General features: G+C 43.6%; 1 protein-coding gene across 1 annotated transcript in view; it reads right to left on the bottom strand.

The window, feature by feature from the left end:
- Positions 1–20995, bottom strand: part of MBOAT2 (membrane bound O-acyltransferase domain containing 2) — a 235240-nt gene that overhangs the window by 72402 nt on the left and 141843 nt on the right. Inside the window, exons 4-6 of the mRNA XM_044290289.1 lie at positions 17994–18089; positions 14463–14518; positions 5123–5177 (exon numbers count right to left, since the gene is read on the bottom strand). Of these exons, the coding sequence (XP_044146224.1) occupies positions 5123–5177; positions 14463–14518; positions 17994–18089 (207 nt within the window). The remainder of the gene's footprint in view (positions 1–5122; positions 5178–14462; positions 14519–17993; positions 18090–20995) is intronic.

Raw genomic sequence — 20995 nt, 5'->3', positions numbered from 1 at the left:
TGTGCTAAGCCCTCATTCTGATATTATAAAAGCCTAGACTCTCAGCCAATATATTTTGATCAAAACACATCTGTGCCCGTCTACCAGTGCCAAGGTGAGGGCTTAGTCCATATATAATGTTTGCATCTATTGTGTTATTATTATGGTGTATTATTTTTTGTGACTTTTCTCTCACAAATGTAGCCATGTACATCTGCATATTCAGTTACCATATCGTGCAGGATTTATTTGTATCTTTTTCAGTGATTTTTTAAATATGTTTATGTTCTTGAAGGAGTGGCACCTTCAAGTGTGAATGTGTTCCTATTTTATCTTGGAAGTAGCCTTCTTGTGCACTTTTTCCCTTCCTATCCCACAGGCGACCTTGATTAGGTGGTATATATAGCTGTGTGTACTGCTCCTCTCATTGGTTGCTTGATGCACACAGAGGTGACTAGGAGCAGCACACTATATGTGTAGGGTCTGCTCTCCTGAATATAGATGCCCAACGGCATAGGTAGGTTTAGAGTAGGACCTGCCTGACTGAGACTGCCTTGGCACGAGTAGGCGGGCACAGATGTGTTTTGATCAGACAATACTGAGAGTCTTTTCGGATTTTATCATATCAAAATGAGGGCTTAGTCCATATATTATGTTTGCCTGTATTGTATGGGTGACATTATTTTCCGTGAATTTTCTTTTAAAAATGTTGCCATGTAATCTGCATATTCAATTATCATATTATGCAGGATGTTTTGTATCTTTTTTATTGATTTTTTGACAGCTATCTCTCGCAAATCACCCATACATATGCATAGTCGGCTTGGCCAAATGGATAGATTAAAGGGACACTGACAGGCCCAATTAGCATATTGAGTTATATATATCACAGTACAGGTCATATAAAGTGTATTAGAATCATGTAAGTATCCCCCCTGCACACCTTATAAATACGGAAATATAAAGTTTTATAACCTGCTTGTCCGGTCTCCAATCTGCCCAAGGGGCGGCGTTTTATCAGAAAATGCGCCCAGCCAGCCGCTCCCAACTGTCGTTCTGAAGCCCCGCCCAGCTAATCAATATTCACGTGGCTGGGCGGCGGCTACAACTCTCCAGGTCTCGATCCTGCGCATGGGCAATCGAATCCTCCTGGCATCGTTCGTGTGTAATCTTCTGCGCCTGCGCCCCGCCGTGGTTAGATCGCGCCTGCGTACACACCCTGCCTGCGTCCCCGAGCCTCTGCCTCATGCGCATGTGCCAGACACTGTTCATAGCAGGAGCGCTTCAGGCGCATGCGCATGAGGCAGAAGCTCGGGGACGCAGGCAGGGTGTGTACGCAGGCGCGATCTAACCGCGGTGGGGCGCAGGCGCAGAAGATTACACACGAACGATGCCAGGAGGATTCGATTGCCCATGCGCAGGATGGTGACCTGGAGAGTTGTAGCCGCCGCCCAGCGAAGTGAAAATTGATAAGCTGGGCGGGGCTTCAGAACGGCAGTTGGAAGCGGCTGGCTGGGCGCGTTTTCAGATGAAACGCTGCCCCTTGGGCAGATTGGAGACCGGACAAGCAGGTTATAAAACTTTATATTTCCGTATTTATAAGGTGGGCAGGGGGGCTACTTACATGATTCTAATACACTTTATATGACCTGTACTGTGATATATATAACTCAATATGCTAATTGGGCCTGTCAGTGTCCCTTTAAGACGTCTCCCTAAAAACAAAAGGATCGGGTAGTTGAAATCCAGGCAAATGTCAGAGGAGAGACAAGAAGGATGCAAAACACATTAGATTGTCAGCTGAACCCAGCGAAAATGTTGGGTTCGAACGGCATACATCTAGTGTGTCTGACCAGCTTAATGGTCTCATCAGGGGATGCACATATCTGTGCTGCAATTGCTATACAGACGTGGACAAAATTGTTGGTACCCTTTGGTCAATGAAAGAAAAAGTCACAATGGTCACAGAAATAACTTTAATCTGACAAAAGTAATAATAAATTAAAATTCTATAAATGTTAACCAATGAAAGTCAGACATTGTTTTTCAACCATGCTTCAACAGAATTATGTAAAAAAATAAACTCATGAAACAGGCATGGACAAAAATGATGGTACCCCTAGAAAACACAGAACATAATGTGACCAAAGGGACATGTTAATTCAAGGTGTGTCCACTAATTAGCATCACAGGTGTCTACAACCTTGTAATCAGCCATTGGGCCTATATATATGGCTCCAGGTAATCACTGTGTTGTTTGGTGATATGGTGTGTACCACACTCGACATGGACCAGAGGAAGCAAAGGAAAGAGCTGTCTCAAGAGATCAGAAAGAAAATTATAGACAAGCATGTTAAAGGTAAAGGCTATAAGACCATCTCCAAGCAACTAGATGTTCCTGTGAGTACAGTTGCACATATTATTCATAAGTTTAAGATCCATGGGACTGTAGCCAACCTCCCTGGACGTGGCCGCAGGAGGAAAATTGATGACAAATCTAAGAGACGGATAATCCGAATGGTAACAAAAGAGCCTAGAAAGACTTCTAAAGAGATTCAAGGTGAACTTCATGCTCAAGGAACATCAGTGTCAGATCGCACCATCCGTCGTTGTTTGAGCCAAAGTGGACTACATGGGAGACGACCAAGGAGGACACCATTGTTGAAAACGAATCATAAAAAAGCAAGACTGGAATATGCCAAACTACATGTTGACAAGCCACAAAGCTTCTGGGAGAATGTCCTGTGGACAGATGAGACAAAAATCGAAGTTTTTGCCAAGGCACATCAGCTGTATGTTCACAGACGAAAAAATGAAGCATATCAAGAAAAGAACACTGTCCCTACTGTGAAACATGGAGGAGGCTCTGTTATGTTCTGGGGCTGCTTTGCTGCGTCTGGCACAGGGTGTCTTGAATCTGTGCAGGGTACAATGAAATCTCAAGACTATCAAGGAATTCTAGAGAGAAATGTACTAGCCAGTGTCAGAAAGCTTGGTCTCAGTCGCAGGTCATGGGTCTTGCAACAGGACAATGACCCAAAACACACCGCTAAAAACACCCAAGAATGGCTAAGAGGAAAAAATTGGACTATTCTAAAGTGGCCTTCTATGAGCCCTGACCTCAATCCTATTGAGCATCTTTGGAAGGAGCTGAAACATGCAGTCTGGAAAAGGCACCCTTCAAACCGGACACAACTGGAGCAGTTTGCTCATGAGGAGTGGGCCAAAATACCTGCTGAGAGGTGCAGATGTCTCATTGACAGTTACAGGAAGCGTTTGATTGCAGTGATTGCCTCAAAAGGTTGCGCAACAAAATATTAAGTTAGGGGTACCATCATTTTTGTCCATGCCTGTTTCATGAGTTTATTTTTTTACATAATTCTGTTGAAGCATGGTTGAAAAACAATGTCTGACTTTCATTGGTTAACATTTATAGAATTTTAATTTATTATTACTTTTGTCAGATTAAAGTTATTTCTGTGACCATTGTGACTTTTTCTTTCATTGACCAAAGGGTACCAACAATTTTGTCCACGTCTGTATATGTAGTGCGCCCAGGGGAGTGGAGGACAGGAGTGGTAGTACTTACTCACTCTGACGCTCCCCTGGGCCATGCAGTGCTGGAAAGGTTGCACCTTTTCTTCCCTTTGTGGCACTCCCTGGTTTTGGGGTTCTGCCTGGAGGTAGTTCAGGTTGCCCTTGGTGGTGTTGATTTTTGAGGTGTGAGGCAATTACAAGGTAAGTTCTTTACTGGCAGATTAGGTTTCAATACAGATGTCACAGTTCAGACTTTTCATGGACAGGCAGATTTTTCACAGATCTCACTGTTATCCTAGCTGCAAAGGTAGTTAACAGGCCAAAGTATTTCTCTGAAGCAGTCTTCCTCACACTGCACTTTGCTATCCCACACTTCCAGAAATAGGGGGGCATTATCTCTCTTGCATCCTTCTGAACTTTTTCTCTCACTTCAATTTTGTACGCACAAAACAGAGCCACAATGTCCTCTGGGGGATGTGGACGTTAGCAGATCCCCAGTCTGCTTCTAAAGTATGTCCAGACTTCCGAAGCCTTTTATCTCCTGGACAAGTTAGTTGCAAAGTCAATAAGTCTTTCAGACAGTTTGTCTCCACAATCTGTTTTACACGCACCTCCTCTCAACACTGATATGCTCCACAATAAGTTTTGCTCTTTCTCCTCAAACACTGGTTTAAAGATTTCTCTACATCTTTGTTTCTCTAAAGGACTGTTCCCTGCTTCTGCACACTTCACTGTCTTGGCTCTAACCAACTGTATCAGCCAATCAAGCATTGGACCAGTGCAGTAGCATACCATTACAGTCATTGTATACCAGTCATTGTATGTGTATTTTCCCATTACTGTGATAATCTATTCATGATGTGGACATTAATATACAATATTCCACAGGTAATATTTCCATAAAACTTTCAGTAACTTTGTATATACTTTACTTCTACTGGTTACATGTTTTCTTTTCTCTCCCCAGGTCTATAGATAAATTCAGAGAAAAAATGCATTGTGGGAGGTAAGATGGAAATTATACTCTGATATTTTACATCTCTGACAATGGACTGAAGATACTTTACTCTCTGTTTTCAAAAGAGACCAGCTCTTAAAGAGGTCTTCTATCAATGGACGTTTATAACATAGGAAAAGTAAAAAATGTCTGGTGGATATTCCAAGACGTGGATTGGCACTAATTGTACAAAAAAGGGTCCTGTATGTATCCCTCATTGTGGCTCTGACCACAGCAGGGAAAATAGGGCCGAAGAACCTCGACTTTCCTGATAGATGGGAATCGCAGTGGTGGGGCCTTCACAGACATTTGTTGGAAGACATGTAGCTTGAAGCTCCTTGACCACAATTCAAAATCAGTAACACGGCCTGCACCTACCATTTATAATATAAGTGTCTTCTTATGTGTCAAGGGAGCTTCTAGGCTCCTTCAGGCACTAGGCCTTAAGTGGAAGTGCTACCTCTGCATCCTATATACCTGTTTCTTGCATATTCTATAGCTTTACCATAAATATCTATTAAGGCTCTTGTATTTTTCATTGACAGCATAATAATTCATTAAGAGCACAGTACAGTATTATAAATGATAATAAGTATAATATCATCTTACCTAACGGCCAGTCTTCTCTGACTTGGGGTCAATGTTTCTTCTTTACAAAAGATTCCTTAATGGAATGGAAAATAAAAAATATAAGAGGGCTGATCACTGGACATGCCACGCTTCCCCCACACCCTCCGCAACCAGTCCCTATACCCATAAACCCTATAGAACAGTGTTAAAGGGGTATTACAGGCCCCTGAAATGGATGACCTATACTACGGGCCCTCTCATCAGCCAGGCCTCCTTTGTTCACAAAGGACTTGTACTAACTTGAACCCCTGGTCTAATTCGTGCCATTTTGGGATGTTAAATGTCTATGTGTATTGTAAAGGGTGGGACATTGTATACGTTGAGTAGTGAGGTCTGTTCCATTGTCTCTCTGTGTGTATTGGCGATGTCGATGATCCCTTTGTCCTGAGAGATAATTGAATTACGTCTTGGTTGTCTCCAGGACAGAAGACATTGTGTATTAAATGTTACCATGACTGTGATGATTACATCAACCCAGTGTGAGGTAATTGTATCACAGGCAGAGGGGAGGATTTTGTGTGGGAGTGTCTGAGTGTATTTTACGTGGTTATTGGCTGTTTTTACAAAACCCTGTGGGTGGTAACCTTGTTGAAAGATGTGTATAAATCAATGCTTGTGTGTTCAAATAAAGAGTTCCTGTTTTTACCCTTTACCATGTTGAGGCTGGTGTTTGGGTAACTGATCGACACTGGGGGATTTCTATACGCTGAAGATTTGCTATACTCCACTGGCATAACTACTAGCTCTTGTAAGAGCTGTTCCTGCTCTCTGGTTTTAGGAGAGGTTCACCCACTGGAGCCTGGAGCCTTGTCGTAGGTCCAGGGTGGGTAGGAGATGGTGAGACCTCAACCAAGCTTCAGCGGTTCGTGGGGTCTGCTGTGCGTACGGTGTCAAGTGGAGTGCCTTAAGTCCTCGGATGGCACTAGGAGCATCTATCGACGGAGGTACCCGGTCGGGGTGCCAGGTGATCCGTTACAGAGGGGTTATCCAAACTATAAAACATACCCCCCAATGCCCGGGCCCCCTTATATTGATTATACTCACCCAGGTCCCTAACACCCGTGTCACTCCTGATCTCCGCATAGCCGCCGCTGCCTCAAAACAACCAGTGACGTGGGGAGCAGCCAATAGCAGGCTGCGACCAGAACAAGCCCCCCCTAGCGTCACCCACGATGCTAGGGAGGATCCCCTCGCACTGCCTTCTATTGACTGCTCCCCCCCTCGCCGGATGTTTTGATCCACATGACGGAGAGATGCGAAGGCGGCCGTGAGGGGATCAGGATCAACGCGGGAGCCGGGGAGTAGGGTAAGTATAATCTATATGATAGTCCTGGGCATTAGGGGGACATGTTTTATAGTTTGGATAACTCCTTTAACCACTTCAGCCCCCATAGCTTAAACACCCTTAATGACCAGACCACTTTTTACACTTCTGCACTACACTACTTTTACCGTTTATTGCTCGGTCATGCAACTTACCACCCAAATGAATTTTACCTCCTTTTTTTCTCACTAATAGAGCTTTCATTTGGTGGTATTTAATTGCTGCTGACATTTTTACTTTTTTTGTTATTAATCGAAATTTAACAAACTTTTTGCAAAAAAATAACATTTTTCACTTTCAGTTGTAAAATTTTTCAAAAAAAACGACATCTATATATAATTTTTTTTCAAAATTTATTGTTCTACATGTCTTTGATAAAAAAAAAATGTTTGGGTAAAAAAAAATGGTTTGGGTAAAAGTTATAGCGTTTACAAACTATGGTACAAAGATTTGAATTTCCACTTTTTGAAGCAGCTCTGACTTTCTGAGCACCTGTCATGTTTCCTGAGGTTCTACAATGCCCAGACAGTAGAAAGACCCCACAAATGACCCCATTTCGGAAAGTAGACACCCTAAGCCTGGTATTCGCTGATGGGCATAGTGAGTTCATAGAACTTTTTATTTTTTGTCACAAGTTAGCGGAAAATGATAATTCTTTTTTTTTTTTTTCTTACAAAGTCTCATATTCCACTAACTTGGGACAAAAAATAAAAACTTCCATGAACTCACTATGCCCATCATGAAATACCTTGGGGTGTCTTCTTTCCAAAATGGGGTCACTTGTGGGGTAGTTATACTGCCCTGGCATTTTAGGGGCCCAAATGCATGAGAAGTAGTTTGAAATCAAAATCTGTAAAAAATGGCCGGTGAAATCCGAAAGGTGCTCTTTGGAATGTGGGCCCATTTGCCCACCTAGGCTGCAAAAAAGTGTCACACATGTGGTATCGCCGTACTCAGGAGAAGTTGGGGAATATGTTTTGGGGTGTCATTTTACATATACCCATGCTGGGTGAGAGAAATATCTCGGCAAAAGACAACTTTTCCCATTTTTTTATACAAAGTTGGCATTTGACCAATGGGTATATGTAAAAAACACCCCAAAACACATTCCCCAACTTCTCCTGAGTACGGCGACATGTCATGTGTGACACTTTTTTGCAGCCTAGATGCGCAAAAGGGCCCAAATTCCTTTTAGGAGGGCATTTTTAGACATTTGGATCCCAGACTTCTTCTCACGCTTTCGGGCCCCTAAAATGCCAGGGCAGTATAAATACCCCACGTGACCCCATTTTGGAAAGAAGACACCCCAAGGTATTCAATGAGGGGCATGGCGAGTTCATCGAAAATTTATTTTTTTGCCACAAGTTAGCGGAAATTGATTTTTTTTAGTTTTTTCTCACACAGTCTCCCTTTCCGCTAACTTTGGACAAAAATTTCAATCTTTCATGGACTCAATATGCCCCTCACGGAATACCTTGGGGTGTCTTCTTTCCGAAATGGGGTCACAAGTTGGGTTATTATACTGCCCTGGCATTTTAGGGGCCCTAAAGCGTGAGAAGAAGTCTGGAATATAAATGTCTAAAAAAAATTACGCATTTGGATTCCGTGAGGGGTATGGTGAGTTCATGTGAGATTTTATTTTTTGACACAAGTTAGTGGAATATGAGACTTTGTAAGAAAAAAAAAATCAATTTCCACTAACTTGTGCAAAAAAAATGTCTGAATGGAGCCTTACAGGGGGGTGATCAATGACAGGGGGGTGATCAGGGAGTCTATATGGGGTGATCACCACCTTGTCATTGATCACCCCCCTGTAAGGCTCCATTCAGACGTCCGTATGTGTTTTGCGGATCCGATCCATGGATGTGTGGATCCGTAAAACACATGCGGGCGTCTGAATGGAGCCTTACAGGAGGGTGATCAATGACAGGGGGGTGATCAGGGAGTGTATATGGGGTGATCACCCCCCTGTCATTGATCACCCCCCTGTAAGGCTCCATTCAGACGTCCGTATGTGTTTGCGGATCCATGGATGCGTGGATCCGTAAAACACATGCGGGCGCCTGAATGGAGCCTTACAGGGGGGTGATCAATGACAGGGGGTGATCAGGGAGTGTATATGGGGTGATCACCCCCCTGTCATTGATCACCCCCCTGTAAGGCTCCATTCAGACGTCCGTATGTGTTTTGCGGATCCGATCCATGGATGCGTGGATCCGTAAAACACATACGGACATCTGAATGGAGCCTTACAGGGGGGTGATCAATGACAGAGGGGTGATCAATGACAGGGAGGTGATCAGGGAGTCTATATGGGGTGATCAGGGGTTCATAAGGGGTTAATAAGTGACAGGGGGGGTGTAGTGTAGTGTAGTGGTGTTTGGTGCTACTTTACACAGCTACCTGTGTCCTCTGGTGGTCGATCCAAGCAAAAGGGACCACCAGAGGACCAGGTATATTAGACGCTGTTATCAAAACAGCGTCTAATATACCTGTTAGGGGTTAAAAAAAATCGCATCTACAGCCTGCCAGCGAACGATCGCCGTTGGCAGGCTGTAGATCTAGTCTCTTACCTTCCGTTCCTGTGAACGCGCGCGCCTGTGTGCGCACGTTCACAGGAAATCTCGCCTCTCGCGAAATGACGCACGGATGCGTCCAGGAGGAATGAATTGACCGCCTCCAGGACGCATCCGTGCGTTAGGCGGTCCTGGGGTGGTTAATATCAGATTGTTGAGGGTCTGACACTCCATACACCCACCAATCTGATACTCCCTGCAGCCTCCAGCGCTGGAACTAGCATTCTGAATGGAGCAATAAGCACAGCTCCGTTCAAAGTGTAGTGGCTGTGCTGGGTTACTGCAGCCAAGCTCCTACTGAAGTGAATGGGAACTGAGCTGCAGTAACCCAGCACGGCCACTACACTTTGAACGGAGCTGTGTTTCTTGTTCAGTTCAAGGTGCTAGTTCCAGCGCTGGAGGCTGCAGGGAATCTGATCAGTGGGAGTAGGGAGTGTCAGACCCTCACTGGTCAGATATCAATCGTTTATACTGAGGATAGGTCAACAATATCGGGAGCCTGGAAAACCCCTTTAAGCACTGTAGGACTACACCTCCCAGCATCCTCTGCCCGCCTCTGCAGCTGGTGATCCACAGGTTGCTTATCTCATGTTAGAATCTGCAATATACTGTGGAGCAGTTGCCCATTAATCATGGCAGTGTGTAATTACGTAGAAAGCATTCTAAATGACAGGGAAATAGCGACACATTTACATGTATAATTACATTTGCAAGAGCTGAATAAAGAACAGAGTTTAGAAATTCTGAGAGCATTCAATGAAACGCCGCAGAAAGCTGTTTATTTCCATCATAAAAATCTAGGACTTCCAACACATGAGTCTATGTAAGCGTGTGTATCTCACTGTATCCCACTGCAGGGAAATAACACCATAGAAACAAAACTAATAAAAAGGAGCATAATAATAATAATCATATCCAGTTACAATAAAAAATAAATGACTTAAATAGAATATAAATCCTGGAGTCATCCCCTTCTATCCGGAATAAAGGATGTTCTATTGTATTTATAATGTTGTAGTGATATCTGTTGTTATCAGTGCTGGGTAAGATTAGAGCCCCTATTACAGATATAAAAGATACCATGGAGAAATGTCACTCAACTTTATTAGTGTCCTGAATGGCAAAACGAGCAATGATACAGAATCAGAGACTACATCACTGCACAAAGTCTCCATTTAAAGGGCATCAAGCTGAAATGCAGTGTAGTCTGCAGGTGGCATGTTATATAGAGCAGGAGGAGCTGATATCTAGTTTATGGGTCATTTAAACCTCAGCTTCTTCCAGGGGGGAGTCCGGTGGGTGGTGCTGAGTGACAGCTATCTCTGTACGTGCAGTCATACAGGGAAGGTTATTAAGCACTGCTTAGGACCGCCCACTGGACTCCTAAGCCCAGAATATGCAGAGGGTTAAATGAATAAAATACAAGTTAGGACTTGTTCACATCAGTGTCAGAGACTCTACATGGGGCTGCCGTCGATTCCATGCAGGACTTTCTTATCTGCTAATAAAGCAGACTCCCACAGGAAACTGAACGGACCCCATTATAGTCAATGGCATCAGTTTGGCTTAGTTCGGGTCAGTTATGTGCCATATGCAGCACTTCCTCTATTTTCCTTCCACTAACAGAGCAGAACAAGCAGTAGTGTGAACTGACCCTTATACTGAACCTTTCCCTACATAACCATATATCAGTCTGCTCAGCTCCTCCTGCTCTGTAAAATTAGAAGCTCAGCCGATCCTGCCCAAATCTGCAGGTTCAGTGAAGGTTCATCTAGTATGTATGGAGATCATAAAAGGAGTTGTTCACCTTTTACTAAATGATAGCCTATCCTCGGGATAGCTCTACAGCGGAGGTCAGACACCTCACACCCCTGCTGGTCAGCAATAGTGCCAGAATTAGACAGCTCCCTCTACCTTGGTGGACTGAGCTTGTCACTGTTGGACCCCCACCAATCAGCTAGCGATGACCTATCTAGAGGACAGTCCATCACTTAAAGGGAGTCTGTCACCTAATCTGAGCGTTTTAGACCGCTCAGATCAGGTTATAAAGTCTCTTTGACCCTCATTGCAATGGTACCTTTCTTTTCTGTGTTCCTTGTCAAGATCATGAAAATACACTTTTTAAACGTATGCAAATGAGCTTCTGCAAGTGCCCAGGGGCGGCGTTACTGCTGCAAGTGCCCAGAAAAACACACCTCTTTCAGCCCTCTGACCCACCCTTCTTTCCTATTATTACCTCCTCCTCTGCCTCCAGCTGGCAGAAGTCACGAACGGCACCAGAGGACGGCAAGTTTCAGCGCAGCTGTCTTTAGTTGGCCGGCGCATGCGTAATATGAAAAGCTGTTCCTCTGCCCATAATGGGCAGAGCAGTGCGCAGGTGCGGGCCAACTGCGCTGAGACTTGCCAGCCTGTCGTCCTCTGGTGCCACTCGTGACTTCCGCCAGCTGGAGGCAGAGGAGGAGGTAATAATAGGAAAGAAGGGCGTGCCAGAGGGCTGAAAGAGGTGTGTTTTTCTGGGCAGATCGCGAGGGGCCTGGGCACTTGCGGCAGTAACGCCGCCCCTGGGCACTTGCAGAAGCTCATTTGCATACATTTAAAAAGTGTCTTTTTCATGATCTACACGAGGGACACAGAAAAGAAAGGTACCATTGTGGTGAGGGTCAAAGAGTCTATAACCTGATCTGAGCGGTCTGAAATGCTCAGATTAGGTGACAGACTCCCTTTAATAGACGCTCGACAACCCCTTTAACTGTCATCCCACAATGCGCTGCTCTCTGGTAACAGAAAACCAGCAGAATTCAGCATTGTGGCTTTGGACATGGATAGAGAAGAAAGCATTATGTAACGTGAAATATGAGATAAATAATGCAAAGTAGTTACAAAGCTCCTCTGCATTTGATGTAGATTTTATGAATGAGAGAAAATATATTCATCATGTAGCCAGTATCATGCACAAGAGAGGCTGCAAAACTCTATGAGGATTGTCTATGAACCCACCGGTGCTGTAGTTAAGAGGCGCAGGGCTCATTGTTGCCATGCATCTGTGTGCATTCAATTTCATGGCTGTTCTACAGTTCATGCTCAACTTGCCTTGTTACCGAGATACTCCTGTGAGTTGTAGGTAGTTTGGGGGCCCCTTTGTTGATCTGATGAATTAATGCTGAGCTGTTTTCAGATCACCTCTTGGGGACTGTGACGTCTCGCTAGAAATATCACCTTTGATAAACATGTTTATGAAAAGATCAAGGGCTCATCTATATCAATACAGCGGTGAGGTGAACCTAGCTGGAGGTCTAGAGGTAGCTGGAATGCACTTATGCACATACATGTACTATGTTTGCAAGTAGCTTATTAAAGGAGTTTTTCCAGAGAAGGATATTGATGGCATCCTCAACCTCATAGGTCATTAGTATCTGATTGGTGGGGGTCTAACCCCTAGCACTGCCAAAATCAGGCCACGGTGGTATGGTGAGCGCCGCTGCCTCTTCCTAGGTCAGTGTCATCACATTTCTTGGGCGTATGGCCTAGGCCAGGGATGCTCAACCTGTGGCCCTCCAGCTGTTGGAAAACTACAACTTCCACCATGCCCAGTACGAAGCCAGGACTCCACACTGCTCACCAGAATGCAACAGTCTCTTTAAACTGCTGATCAATAGTGGTGCCAGGTGTTGGACCCTCTCCGATCAGATATGGATGAACTATCATAAGGACAGGTCATCAAAATTCTACTTCTGGAAAATCCTATTAAGACGGAGTTCTTGACCCAGTGGAGCAAATTTACACATTTTTAGACAGTACAAACTACAACAGATGTATCAAAGTGGCTGATGCTGGATGATAAATCTGGTGCACCTTTACACTGTCTAGTCTACTTTATGCCAGAATCATGTGCCATTTTTCTGAAGCCATGTTTCTTTCCAGTAGGCCACACCGAAAAAATGTCTAAAACAATAAATGTAGTGTAAATCATGTACACCAGTTTTGTGGTGCAACTTGCACATGAATTCTAGCACATTTTGACGAAAAAATCAAAAAGATGGAAATCAGTTTATATAATCCTCTAACATGTTATGAGGGATGTATCAGAAAACGTGGCTCTGCTAATGTCAGTGTCTAATGGCCATTTGACATTTTAAGTGGATTTCCCCTTTAAACGCAACTATTTTGTTTTTCTGGTATCAGTATGTGCCTGTGTGTAAGAAAATCCTCAGGCCTTTAATGGTGGAAAATCTCTAAAGTGGTAATTAGAAGTAGGCATTCATAGTCATTCTGTTAGGTAATAGGAACATTTTTCTGCATCCATGGAAAGCAATAAAATCATATAACAGGGACATAATATAACCATCAATATACTTTACAGGGAACCTCTCACCATGAAATTCATTCTGACAGCATCTTATAGAGCAGGAGGAGCTGAGCAAACTGATATATAGTTTTATGGGAAAAAGTTCAGTAAAATTTGTCTTCATTGGTCTAAACCTCTGCTCAATCTGGGATTAGTAATCTAGTGGAGGGTCAGTGACTGACTGACAGCCTTCTCTGTATCACTGTGCATTCACAGATAACTGTCAATTGACCTCACACGGCCATATGTATCTTGGGGTCCGCAAATTGTGGATCGTAAAATACATATACTGTCCGCGTTGCATCAGCATTTTTTGAGGACTCATTGACTTGGGTCTGTAGTCCGCATTTTGCGGCCAAGTATCAGACATGTTCTATCTTTTTGCAGAAGGGACATATGGATGTGGAAAGCACATGGATAGATAGACTATGGGAGTAATTTAATATACTGAAATACGCCTCAATTAGGCATCGTTCAGGCGCAGATGGCGGGGCAGCGGTTAGTTGTGCAGCTGTCTGCAACATCGCCCTGCTCACGCCAGATCTAAAATTGTGGGCATGCCACGGGCGGGGAAGGGCCGGCAGGCCAATCTCATTCACCATTTTCTATGCCTGTTTTAGGCATAAAAAAAAGGACTAAATGTAAGACCGCTCGGAAGATGTCTTACATTTACAACTGGCTCTGGAGGCCCCGAAGTTATGGAGAAGCCTGCGCCTCTTCATAACTTCAGCAGGTCCTTCACCAGCTATGGTGCTTTATTAAGACCAGCATCTAAATGTCTTAATAAATGTGCCCCTATGCCTGAAAAATATGGAACACGGAACTATTGTAGTCATTTTAATTAAAAAAAATGTGGACAGCACAGTCATATACACTGGACTCCTTATACACTGGACTCCTTATCATTAAAAGAACAGAGATTTCAGCCAATACATGACAAAATTTACTGAATTTTACAGAATCTTTTTCCACAAAATTATCTATAAATCCACTCAGCTCCTTCAAAGCAGATTGAATTTTCTATGTGACAGGTTCCCTGTAAGCCAGCTATTCATTCAAGTCATTTCATCTTACCATCTCGGATTTCAAAAGCCAAGCTTGTTATTTTCTGTGTAATAATCATCATTGGCCTGCAGATAAAGAAAATAAAACATTTTTACAATCATTCAAATAATGATACAAATAGTAAAAGCCAAATTAAATTGCTCAAAAAATACAACCAGTTACATTACAGTATGATTAGATAAAGTTGGTGTCTCTTCACATCACAGCTGTCGTAGACAATAGCCAAGATCCTATTTTTCAAAGGTTAATTAAAATGCCAGTTTCCTACTTCAAAAGGCCCAGAGCAGCAAGTCGAAGGACACAGGTGATTTTCTTATTTCCAAAACAAAAAAAGTCATATAGAGGATCCTCTGTCCAGCACCACAAACCATATAGAACATCTTCTCTAAAGATTTAATGGTTACACAGAAGATCCTCTTCCCCAACCTGCAAGTGATCTAGAAGATCTTTTTTTACAGAGTCCCTAGGGTCATATAAAATATTTTCCCCCCAAGAATCTTATACTGTAGGTCATACAGAAGACCATCACCTCGGAGTCACAGGTTATACAAAAGAGCCTTTCACCAGTCACATAGCCATGCAGAAAGAAGACTATCTCCCCAGAGTGATGAGATATACACGTACAACAGATCCTTTTCCCAGGTTTGAAGGCTATACAGAAGATCCTCTTTCCAGAGTTTTTGGTTATACAGATCCGTTTGCCGATGTCTGTGGTCATATGGGAGATCCTCTTGCTGGAGTCTTTAGTCATACAGGAGACCCTCTTCCCAAATGTCTTTGGTCATACAAGAGATCCTCTTCCCAGATTTGAAAGACATATAGAAGATCCACTTCCCAGAGTCATTTAGCATACAAGAGATTCTCTTTCGAGAGCCATTGGTCATACATCAGATTATTTTCCTAGATTCTAAGGTCACATAGAAGATCCTCTTCCCATAGTCATCAATGGTCATATAGATGATCATAGTCCTAAAGTCATTAATCATACAAAAGATCCTCTTTCCAGAGTCATAGATCATACAGTAGATCATCTGCCCAGAAATACAAGACACGCAGAGCATCCTCTTCCAAGAGTAACAATTCATACAGAAGACCTTCTTCCCAGATTTTATACAAAGCATGAGCCTGTAACATTCTGCTTGGGAGCTTTTAGAATAAAACTATTTGATATAAACTAATAAGTAATGGTGTATTACACTACAAACCCTTTCTAGTAGCGTTCAGAATTTTACTTCAACCAGGGGTGTTGCTAGGGTCTGAAAACATCCGTGGCACAAGCCCACTGTATCACGCCCCCACCCCAGGAAGCCATGCCACCATTGCCGGGAGGCTCGTGGCTTCCTGAACTCATGCCAATGCACCAGCAGATCAAGTACAAGGGGGATGAGGGGATGATCTGTGGGGTTGCCCAGATGGCTAGGCCCTTCACAGTAGTTATTATCCCTTTCATCAGTCCCCCTTTAGTGAATGGGGGACTGCTAAAAGGGGTTAATACCTACTGTGAAGGGCCTAGCCGTCTGGGCAACCCCACAGATCATCCCCCTTGTACTTGATCCGCTGGCTGCATGGGCATGAGTTCAGTCACTTCGATAGGCAATCCCATCCTGCAGCGTGTGATCCCGCGAGACCCGTGACCTACAGTGGCGGGTCTCGCGGGATCATGCGCTGCAGAACAGGATTGCACACCGAAGTGACTAAACTTATGCCCGCGCATCCCGCAAGTAGCGGAACAAGTACAAGGGGGGTGGGGCCAGCATAACATTCGGGGAACTGGACAAAAAATCCAGGGCTCAAGCCCCGAATGTTTTGACCCAATGACGCCCCTGACTTCAACTCTGGGCTTTGTAAGTCTTTTCCAGAATTCACTTGACAAGAAACTAAACATAGATGTCCTCTTCATTGTACATTACACTCACAACCTTTCAAGAATAACTAGCAGGACTTCTAAAGTTCAATCCATAGGAGGTCTTTTTATGAAGTTGTTCATAGCCCTTCATGGTTGGCTTCTGCAGGGGAACTGTAGGGTCATATATGGACAAATTGGCTGATATCACTGGGGGATTCTGAAGCCAACCCCAAGGTGATCAGGGTTTTGTTTAAAATAGGGTTGTCTTAAAAAGCTGCTTGTCACACCTGTGACAGGTGTTAGAAGGTCTGAAAGACTGACTGCACATGAGTGATCTGACAGCCTCTTTTGGTTTCACTTTGTGTGTTGCTAGAATGTCTACACCTCCTGTTCAGGTGTGGATCATGTGACCTTTACCTCTCCCTATTTAGTTAGTCTGACTTTACCCATCACTCCTTGCTCTGGATAGTTTCATTTGGTTTTGGAAGAGCTAGAGTGTGGTTCTTGTTGAAGTCCTGTTCATCCATTATCAGCGAGACGCTGGTTCCTTCACCAGGGAAGGAACGCGTTGTCTCTGCCCTGTCATTACTTTTAGGGCATCCGAGGGTTACCAGGGTTTTCCAGGTTCCTGTGTATTGGCATCTCTACCATCGAGAGGTGCCCATATGGATAGAAGTTAGGGCCGGGAGCAGGGTTTTATAGGTGGTGACCCTTTTCTTTCCCTAGCGGTGAAGCCTAGTGTCTTTCCTCTTCCTTCTTGTTGTCTTTTGGTGTTCTCCCCTACTACATCCGTGACACTGCTATTAGCAATAATTACAGTAAGTAAAGTATCATAATAGAATAGAATTGTCAGGGAAAGAGAACTATCTCACTAACATCACCTTTTGGAAGTGTCTCCCTATGAGTCAAACGCCAACTTTTTAACAAACCCTGGAACATGACAAGGGAAAATAGCCAATCCAAATATCCATCCACAGACAGCTGTTTCAGGGTGCTTGCTCCTTATAAATACGAAGTAGGGTCCTGCCTGGAGTGTGATGTCTTGGATGTAGCTTAGGCGAGGTACTAGCTTTTATTAAAGAGACTAGCTATGTATGGAGACTTAGTGGCAATGCTCGCCTCCATGGGAAACTAATATGAAAAGAGGGATCTCCCAGGGAAAGAGAACAATCTCGATAGTGCCACCTTTTGGAAGGATGACTTTTTAACAAGCTTTGGGATATGGCAAGGGAAAACAGGAACTGAAGCAGCTGGATATTTGGCTTGGCTATTTTCCCTTGTCATACCCCATGGCTTGTAAAAAAAAAAAGTCAGACTTTAACTCATAGGGAGCCACTTCCCAAAGGTGGCGCTAGAGAGACGGTTCACTTTCCCTGAGAAATACCTCTTTGCATATAATATTCCCATAGAGCATCACCACTTAGTCTCAATACACAGCTGGTCTCTTTAAAGTACTTTACCTAAGTAGTATCTCTGATAACGCTAATGGAAAGTCAAGGTAAGGCTGAACACTGCGCTTTACAATACCTCCAAGCATCATTAAACATTATATCAACCTCACTGTACAAGTGAAAACAATAACAGGTTATAGTATATTAATTGCATTTTATTTTTCAAGGTCAGTTTAAAAATTTATCAGGCGATGAAGCTGAGGTCAAAAGGAAAACTCTGAATTTTATGAATCTTCTACTTACCCAGAAAAGTCTGCAGAATACTGTCCATAATCAAAAATATAGACTCTTGCTATTTGGCACAAGGTGAGGTATCCCAAAGCAAACACAAAGCAGTATCTAGAAATTAATAAAACATGCAATTAGAGCTCACAGTCACATATTCTGGTGTAAAACTGCTTCTGAATATTTTAAAACACTTATCACATTAGCATTTTGTATAATAAAAGTCCCGCTAGCGATGTACATATTAAATAAGATATGTATATATTCAATAAATATATGATGTGTGAAAGGCTCAATTTTTTAACTCAGTTGATTCGAAAATGTATAAAGTGTAGTATTGAGACCATCATTTTTTTTTCTACTGGAATATCCCATTGAGACGATTTTTCCTTTGCCAAAAACAAATTACAACTGCACTGCCTCCGAGATATGAACACTGAACTTACACAGCATTAAGACGTCTGAAGTGACTCAATCAGCTAGTGCAGAATCATTTTTGATACAATTTCAACAGGAATTCCTCATCCGCAGGAGCTACAACACCATTATAAAGTAATATTCTGTATTAGAGCTTTACCGTACAGCCAGTATAATGATATGGGGGCTGCATTTAGATTGTGAGCCCCAGTGGTGAGTGATGACACCCTGTACAGTGCTGTGTAAATTAAGGAAATAAATTATAAAAATGTGTACGAGACTCTCCCATTCTAGTCTTGAATTGTTCCTGTCCCCCTTTAACCCCTGTACAGAGATCTGGCCTTCGCCACAGGGGAGCAACTAGACCGCTACCTTTTGGGTTAGTCCCAGTGTACTGTAGTTGGCAGCTGACCAAGGGAAAGTGGTGCAAGCACTAGAATCTTTAGGTATAGAAAACACACCAAAGCCACAGGTATAGTCTGAACAGACACTTATACAGATTATAGGGTTTTTAGGCAGAACTCGACTGTAGGAAACTTGGCTGGATGGCTGGGAAGTCTCACCACAATCGTAGAAGCAGTCTGGACAGTCACTGATACTGGAAATGCAGACATCTGGCAACACTGAACTGGAGACACTAAGGGTCCATTCACACATTCGTATGTGTTTTGCGGATCCGCAAAACACGGACACCGGCAATGTGCGTTCCGCATTTTGCAGACCGCACATCGCCGGCACTATAATAGAAAATGCCTAATCTTGTCCACAATTGCGGACAAGAATAGGACGTGTTCGATTTTTTCTGGGAACGGAATTGCGGATCCGGACAGCACACAGTGTGGCCCGATAGAAATGAACGGGTTCGCAATTCTGTTCCGTACAATACGGTACAGAATTGCAGACGTGTGAATGGACCCTGAGAGAGCTTACGGGCAGGGTAGTGGTGGATGCAGGAACAAGGCAGGCAGGAACCAAGACTGTTGCACAGACAGGCAGACTAGGCAGGTAATAGCAGGCTGCGATGGGGATGAGCGGCGGTTGTGCGGGGATCTTAAGCGACGCAGGGCAAGTATAACCTATCTGAGAGGCCTGGTCATTAGGGGGGTCATTATAGGGGTTGGATAACCCCTTTAAACACAGGCTTGAACTTAGGCTACTTTCACACTAGCGTTATTATTTTCCGGTATTGAGATCGTCGTAGGGTCTCAATACCGGAAAAAAACACTTCAGTTTTGTCCTCACTCATTGTCAATGGTGACAAAACGTAACTGAACAGAGCGGAGTGCTCCAAAATGCATTCCGTTCCGTTCTCATACCGGAGAGCAAACCGCAGCATGCTGTGGTCTGCTTTCCGTTCTTGGATGCGGAGCAAAACGTCATGACCCACAAGGCAATTTAATGGGGACGGATCAGTTTTCTCTGACACAATCTGATACAATAGAAAACGGATCTGTCCCCATTGACTTTTAATGGAGTTCATGACGGATCCGTCTTGGCTATGTTACAGATAATACAACTGGACCGTTCATAACGGATGCAGATGGTTGTATTATCAGTAACGGAAGCGTTTTTGCTGAACCCTGCCGGATCCAGTAAAAAGGCTAGTGTGAAAGTAGCTTTAAACAGAACTGTGAGGTCAGAAGCATGCAGGCACAATCGGAACACAGGCTGGATACCGCAGGTAAATTGCAAGGAGATCACCGAAGCACAAAGCCTGGGAGAGCGCCTTCAATTCCTGGGAACTTAAATACCTAGGGAAGGATTTGAAAATACGCTCACTGGCCCTTTAAAATTCCACAGGTGAGCGCGTGCATGCCCTAAAGGAGCAGAGACTCTCATCTAGTCACCACTCCACCATCATTCTTCTCAACCTGTGGCATAGTCAAATATCCACACCCCATGCACTCAGAAGCACTAGCGATATCGGCCGGTGACTAGCTCATGCAGCCTTATGTATACTCCTCTATTGTGTTAAAATGGCTGGACAATTGTACAAAACAAGCAGTTGTAACCTTCTGCGTCACCCCAGGTTGTAAGCTCTTGTGATCAGGGCCCTGCATCCTCTTCTTTTAATTGCTGACTTTGTTGCTATGTTATTTATGACTCTGTTTACATGAACCCCCTGATTGTAAAGCGCTGCGGAATATGTTGGCGCTATATAAATAAACATTATAGTCATCCTTGTGCACCAAATTATCGGCACTTATTGGCTGTACTAACTGCTATAATCAAAATAGTGGACAGGTCACTGCCTCTTTCAAGATCAACACACTCCTCTCCTGCTGCTGTGATCATTCCTATACCTTTCCGATCTGACTGATTATAGTGTGTTATTATTCATCAATTTTGCATCATTGTTCCTATCCTTTAGGCCTCATGCACACGACCATATCCATTTTTGTGGACCGCGAATCGTGGCTACCTGCCATGTGCATCCCGCATTTTCTACTTCCACAGGTCCTGCACTGTTTTAGGAATGCCTGTTCATGTTCACAAAACAGAAAAGAATAGGGCATGTTCTATTTTTTTAATTTTGCATGGCTGTGGAAGGGCCACATTGATATGAATGGCTCCACATCCGATCTGCAAAAAATATTAATTGG

Source organism: Bufo gargarizans, chromosome 4 (assembly GCF_014858855.1).
Source record: "Bufo gargarizans isolate SCDJY-AF-19 chromosome 4, ASM1485885v1, whole genome shotgun sequence".
In the NCBI taxonomy this organism is placed as follows: domain Eukaryota; kingdom Metazoa; phylum Chordata; class Amphibia; order Anura; family Bufonidae; genus Bufo; species Bufo gargarizans.
Note: the sequence above shows the minus strand (reverse complement) of the source record. Positions and strands in the feature narration are given on the sequence as shown.